Source organism: Fukomys damarensis, unplaced genomic scaffold, assembly GCF_012274545.1.
Source record: "Fukomys damarensis isolate Sample0158 unplaced genomic scaffold, DMR_v1.0_HiC HiC_scaffold_39, whole genome shotgun sequence".
NCBI classification, from domain to species: Eukaryota; Metazoa; Chordata; class Mammalia; order Rodentia; family Bathyergidae; genus Fukomys; species Fukomys damarensis.
The window spans coordinates 28,554,095-28,561,348 of NW_022900951.1; the positions used below are offsets into that span (position 1 = coordinate 28,554,095).

The 7,254-nt window shown below is 31.1% G+C and overlaps 1 protein-coding gene across 6 annotated transcripts in view; it reads right to left on the minus strand.

The window, feature by feature from the left end:
• The window catches only part of Dmd (dystrophin), a 2,130,457-nt gene that overhangs the window by 1,837,348 nt on the left and 285,855 nt on the right, over positions 1–7,254 (minus strand). For all 6 annotated transcript variants that reach the window (XM_033760401.1, XM_033760400.1, XM_033760399.1 and 3 more), the window contains exon 2: positions 1,556–1,617. In XM_033760401.1, coding sequence (XP_033616292.1) covers positions 1,556–1,617 — 62 coding nt within the window. The remainder of the gene's footprint in view (positions 1–1,555; positions 1,618–7,254) is intronic.

The following is a 7,254-nucleotide window of genomic DNA, read 5'->3' on the forward strand; positions in this document are numbered from 1 at the left end:
CCCAAACTTGTGCTTGCTTTGGCAGCATATATACAAGATTCCAAAACTAACAAAATTTTAACAATATCCAAGCAATAAGTGATTAATATTTTCGAGACATTCTTAGATTTGTGAATTCCTATCCTAAACATTTGACTTCATTTTTCATTTATTATATTATTTTTTGTTTTATTTTATTTTTATTACTTCTACCTCACTTCATTCAAAAATTTGGAAATTTAAAAATATATATGCTCCGATTTAAGTCTATTGTTAATAATTATGTAATGGAATTTGAATAATTACTAAATCAGTAAAAAATTATAAAAAAGAAATATTAGTTAAAATTCAGTAACTTTTACCTCTTGTCAATATACTAAAGCACCTAGGAAGGTTTTTCAGTCAAATACCTCACAGAATGAACAATAGTCTGTAACCATTTATAATAGCAAATCAAAGGAAACACTTTTGCCATTGTATCTCCTAGTGAATTATTTTGGATCCAACAGCTGCTAAGATTTTACAAAGACAGACACATGGAGAGAAGAGTGCATATACATTAAGAATTTTAGGCATTGTACTAGGAATTTTCACTTCAAATCACTTTCCAAATTTCACAATAACTTGTAAAACATCCATTATGACAATTTTGATACACCTAAAGCCTTTGGGTGTAAGTAATGATAAACTATTAACATAATAGACCCATTACCTGGAGTTGATTTATCAAGTAGGTTGTCAGTCTTTATGCATACATACATATTCAATGGAAAGTGAAGAAAACTGACTTAAAAAAAACATTTAGTTTTTCAAATCTAATACAATTGAACATAAATCCAAATTTTTCTGACTTTAAAATGTAAAGAAACCTCTTTATATTACAATCCAAATATAATTATATAAAGCTACCTTCACCATAATGAGTCAAGTTAAAACATAAGTATCACATGGGCTGGGGATTTAGCTCAGTGGTTCCATTGCCTGCTTTTCAAATGCAAGGTCCTGAATCTGATCCCCAGCACCAACAAAAACAAAAAGCAAAAAATCAATAAAAAACAAACAAAACATAAATATTATGAAGAGTATGGATTGATATTTGCAAAAGCAGAAGGTAATTTGTAATTTTAAGTTATTTTACATATGTGGTTAGTTATAATGGACGTACTGATCCAAAATAACTCTATTAGGTTTTCTTGAACTTGGTAAAAATTAAGAGGGATAAAACATGATGATTTCCACAATAATAAAAATCCCTCATATCTTCTTCTTATATGTAACACATAGTAGGTATTGATAGATTAATATTATAATCCTTTGATGGCCTGTCACTAAAGAAATTCCCATTATTGAGAAAAATCAAAGATGAATGTTTAGTAAACTTAATCTCTCTTTCTCATATGTACTGCTGCTTATCCTTTAATTAAGTCAACATAATATTTATAGATTTGCAGAGGTAAACTAAAAATGACATTATGAAAAAATAATGCAAACTTTTAAATTCATAGCTATATAGGCTATTTTCAAAATTCCACAAATTACAACACATCTCAAAAGCCAAGTGACATGATACTTTTACCTTAGAAAATTGTGCATTTATCCATTTTGTGAATGTTTTCTTTTGAACATCTTCTCTTTCATCTACAATAAAAATATAAAAAGATCAAATTTCAAATAGTATTTTACAACCAAAATAATTTTCAAATCATTACATACTTGTGTCGTTTCATATTATATATTAAATTACTTCATAAATTAAATTAAACATGTGATGTTGGTATAGGACACTGAAACTAATATTATAACTGAATAATAATTTAAATGTGCAAGTTCATTGTAATTCATATACTATATAAATACATTTTAGAAAAATAGTCTTTTCTAAATATTTATACCACTAAAGTGAAAAACTTCTCTAATATAATGAAGAGAAACACTTAGCTGTCATTTTTTCAGAAAAAATGTTTCTCAGACTTATCCTAGACTACTATGCGCTTCACCCATAGATTAACATAGAAATGATCATTCGCTCCTTTGACACACCTACATACTGCCTAACTCCTTTATGGGAAATGCTTCCTGATGATTAGAATCATGGCCTAGTTATCTTTGCATCCCAGAAACTACTATATTGTCTGCACAAATTAAGAGCTCAGAAAATATACTTGATAAATATGTAAATGTAATAAGGCAGGGACAGTCCAACAAGTCCCAAATTTCTAGTACCTCTTTTCATTTAAATGTCTGAAATGTTCAAATAAAAATGCAAATGATACTTTTCATGGATTCCGTAGAAATACTCCAAGGAAAAATCCCTGAGGAGTTATGCTAGGGGATTAGCGTAAAAAATTGTTAAGCAAAAGCTTTCTGGAACTCATGCTTCTAAAAATTATCTATTTTCTTAACGTGGAAGTTAGTATTGAGTAAAAGGGACAGAAAAGTCATCAATCTTGATTTATTAAAATGCTTTTTCAAAGCCAAAGCCTATCTTTGCACTGTTACAACTGTGATATTAAGTAACATTCAATAAAGGAGTATATCAATGAGATATTTAATATTTGGAGATTGTCACATTTTATTTACCTGGCTCAAGAGAATGACTACTGAAATACTCTGAACAGTAACCCTAATAGCTCTCATGTTATTTTTTCAAACAGCTGATATGCACTAAAGAATCACTTTTCCAGACTAAATGTATGTGTGCACTATGAGTATCTATTTATCTTTAAATTACAATACTAATACATAGATCTTTTAAGCAAAAAAATAACAGGGATAAATAACATTTTAAAGTATTACCTTATGGAAGAAATTTTTATTTAGCAAAATACATTGTCATTGTCACACAAGCTACTATGTATATGACAAATGTCAGCATTATCTGTATGATGTTCAAAAAATTCTATATATAATGTGGAAATCTTTCCTTAGTTGACAAGTGAGAATAAACAAATATAGGTCATAATAACTTTAAAGGTTAACATCGCTTCTTTTGAGCCTTTTTATTACTATAGGTTTAATATTATTATTACAAAATATTGATAGAAGAACAGAACATTTCAAATAGTCAAAATTTATTCCCTGGCTTGCTGAAAAAAAATACTGATTTTTAAAATACCTACTCTTTTACAAAACATTATTTATGTCAGTACGTGTTTGTAGCATATACTGATTTTATTCATCCTGAAGTATTGGTGCATGTATATAACACATCTTAATTCTTTTTAAAATCTCCTCTCCTTTTCCCCCTACCCCACAACTTCTTTGTAACTTTCCCTTTTATAAAAGCTCTATCTCCCTTTTTCCTTTCATCTCTCTTTTAATAGACTCTTTCATTTATTTATATTTTGAGTTTCTCATTTAAAACAAACCATGAGATATTCTAGATTGTGTTTCTTATTTATTTCACTGAACATTATATTCTCAAGGTACATCCATTTTCCTATAAACAACTCAAACTTAACCGTCTTTATTGCAGAGTAGTACTCCATGGTGCATAAATACCACATTTTCTTTTCCCATTCACGTGTTGATTGACAAATAGACCACTTCCAAGCTGTAGCTATTATAATTGTCACTGTTATAAAAAGGGGTGTACACAACTCACGAAGATATATGGAAAAGGAATAGATGGACCAAATAGAATTTCTAGTTTAGTTTTCTGAGAAATGTTTCTACTGATGTAATCATCTATTTCTCAGTGGCATATTCAGATATTCCTAAAATTAAACCACCTTTTTCGAAATTTGACTGATTCTTTTTCCTACTATAACTTAGTACCCACTTATCATACTTTGCTTATCATTCCCTTCACCCTTTTCTCCCCAGCTTCTTGTAAACATTATTCTATCCTCACTTTCTATGGCTTTTGCTAAATATCTTTCCATTGCTTTTCCAATAAGCATACCCACTTTTACTGGTACCAGAAATAATGACAAGGGTTCTGTTGGTATTGTATTTTAAGCGAGTGCTGCTTTGTTATATATATTTAATATTTTAATTGAAATTGTTTTTGTCAAAATACTTGCTTATATCCTCTGCTAATGTATCTATAAGCACCACATACTCTAGAATTAATTGGAATGAGGTTGTACATTGATCATTTTAAACATTTCAAGTCATGGAATCCATTGGATTATTTGAAAAGATAATGATTCTTTTCTACAAAGAAATGCCCACACAAGAACATCTGCATGCAGTTTCATGGAGCTGATGGACTTCTCTGTGGAAGATTCCTATTATCATGAAATCCAAAAATGACTACTGCAGATACTTGTTCTTAATAAATAAAGATTATTTTCTCAAATGATCACATTCCTTTCAATTTTATGAGAAAATAATATATTTTTATATTTCTAGCTCAAAATTTCCATTGCTTTTTCTCAGATCACTTAAAAGTAGATAAGTTTGAGTGGGGCGTGGTGGTGCATGCCTGTAATCCCAGCACTCAGGAGGCTGAGGCAGGAGGATCACTGTGAGTTCGAGACCAGCCTGGACTACATAGTGAGTTCCAGGGAAGACTCAACTACATAGTGAGACCCTGTTTCAAAAAAAAAAAAAAAGTTGATAACTTTAAGCATGACCGGTCTACAGTAAATCTAAATTTATTATACATATACAAATTCATATGTGGACTTTTTTATGCTACTACAAATGGATATTACTGTACCTACCTGGTCTGCAGTAAAACATATTAATATGAAATTGGCAACAAAGTGAATAAGAAAAATGTGAAATCTTTTTTAATAAGTGATTATCTACATGTTTCTGTTCACTCATTACAAGTAACATATATTCTTTTTTCATTTGCGGTAAGATGTTTTTATAACTTATTTTCTTTTACTTTTAAAAATATGCATGAGTATATTAATGGGAAAGTCATACCATGGAAGAAAATTTTGCTTAGAAAAAAATATTATTTTATTCTATGTATGGAGAGATCCATATAAAATTAGCTTCCTTGCATGACATAAAATTTGTGTTTCTTCTCAGAATTTATTAACCCATTCTAATAATTACTTTTTATTCAATATATTTGGTTCCTTATATTTTTCAAGGTTACTGAATTGACCATTCACCTTGTTATTAATTTTTATATTCTTGAAATCTTTAGGGTCTATGTGGTATATATTAAACTTTGATATTCATAATTCAAAAGAGAAAGATTATGCAGAAAAAAGTGATACCAAGCAAATATCATTATATCAGGCGAATTGGCTCCTGATCTCAGTGCAGGACTTATTAGCATTGTTGTCTTAAAATCATAAGGCTTCATTCACTTTACTATGAAATGAAGATATTATTTTTGAAGTCATGGAGCTGTTGCTTGGATATAATAGAATCATTTATGCATGTATTTACTGAACAATTACTTACAGAATACTTATTATGTGTTAGCCACTACACTAGTTCTGAGAATGTAAAGAGGACTCAGTCTTTGACAAAGTTTACAAACCAGTAGGAAACAGACTTATAGATAAACACTTTTTATTAGCAGGATTCATACATTCAGACAGTATTATGGGAGCATGGAGAGAGTGCTATGCAGCTACTTGGGAATTAAAGAAAATATTTTAGAGGCTGTTATGGCTAGTTTGTGTCTGGAAGGATGAGCGAAAGTAAAGAAGAAAAATTGTTCTGAAAAATGATGAATTTTGCTAAGCAGGGGGCTAGGGCAAAACCAGAGCAGTAAGATATCAAAAGTGTATGCTCTTCTTTATAAGCAGTTCAATTTTGTGGTAATCACATGTGAGTGGGAGAGTGCTTGAGAAGTAATTGCAAAGGTTGTTAAAAGCAAGGTATTAGAAGGTCTCCAAGATATGACCACTTCCCTTTTTCTGCTGTCATATAAGATGATAAAAGTGAAAACATGGAAAACTGGCCAAAAAATTCCCAGTTTAGTGAACACCAAGCATTATCCTCCTTAGACAGAAAAATGAATCATTATATATTCCTGAAATGTTATTTTTGTGAGTTAATATGTTACCTGAAGAGCCTCGCCAATTACGTGGTTCAGAAAATAAAAGTTTAGTCATAGAAAAGAATATTAAAGTTGATAACAATTTAGAAATACACATAGTGAAAAAATACAAAGGGATTTGAGTTTATTTCCCTTTTAAAAGAGGACTATGAAGTAATATGAGAGGGCTATTAGGGTCAGTCTATTCTCTGCTCCTACAAAAATGAGAAGGAAGGGAAATGAGAAATATGGAAGATTAATGGTAAACATTAGATAAGGCTATGTGATACCTTGGACCATTATGAGGGAAGGCTCCAAACTCAGGACATATTTAGAAAATGGACTTAGCACACTATTAATGCTACAAAATGGCAATGCAGAGTGGAGGAGGTTAGGATGGAAAATGGTATGAAAAACGCTTTCCATTAAATCTGAGTAATAGCCTTTGACCACAGAATTTTAGAGGTCTAGGCCCTAAGGTGACCTTAGTGGTCAGTTATAATGAGGAGGTCTAAAATAATTAAACTTCCACACAAAGACTAGAAATAGAAAATCTGTTAGTGTAAAACAGGTCTGCTAATTTCCCGTACACTCTGCAATCCGTGCAATGCAGGCTTCACTGCTCATCATCCTACAAAAGTTCTTCTTAATAACATTACCTATATCCGCTGTCATTTCCAAGATATTGATGCTCTGGATCAAAACTATATTCACGGCACTTAGCGTAGAATGTGCTACACAGAGATACACAATAAAGATGTCTCAGGTAATAAGGCCAGATTTATTTTTCAGGTGTCCTCTTATTTTTCTGTCCTAGGAATACATTCTATTCACGTGTGGTATACAAAATAACCCCCCCAAACATATGTGCATCCTAATCTCTGACATTTTTAAATGTGTTATGTGACAAAGGAGAGTGCTTACAGATGCGTTAGATTTATTAATCAGCTAATTTTCATAGGGAGATTACCCTGAATTATCCAGGTACGTTCAATCTATCACAAGTGTCTTTAAAGCATGAGAGGAAGATCCAGAGACAGCAAGATGAGAAAGAAATGATGCAATAGTGCTGACTTTGAAGTTGTAGAAAGAAGGCCACAAGCCAAGGCATGTAGCTAGTCTCCAGGAAAGGACAAGACAAGGAAATGGATTCTTCCTTGGAGCCACCGGAAGGCACAGTCCTACAAACAATTTGATTTCAGCCTAGTGAGACCATTTGACCTGCAGAACTGTTCCATAATAAATAAATCTATGTAGTTTAAACTATTAGATTTGTGATAAATTTTATAGCAGCAATAAGAAACTGTTATGTAATCCTT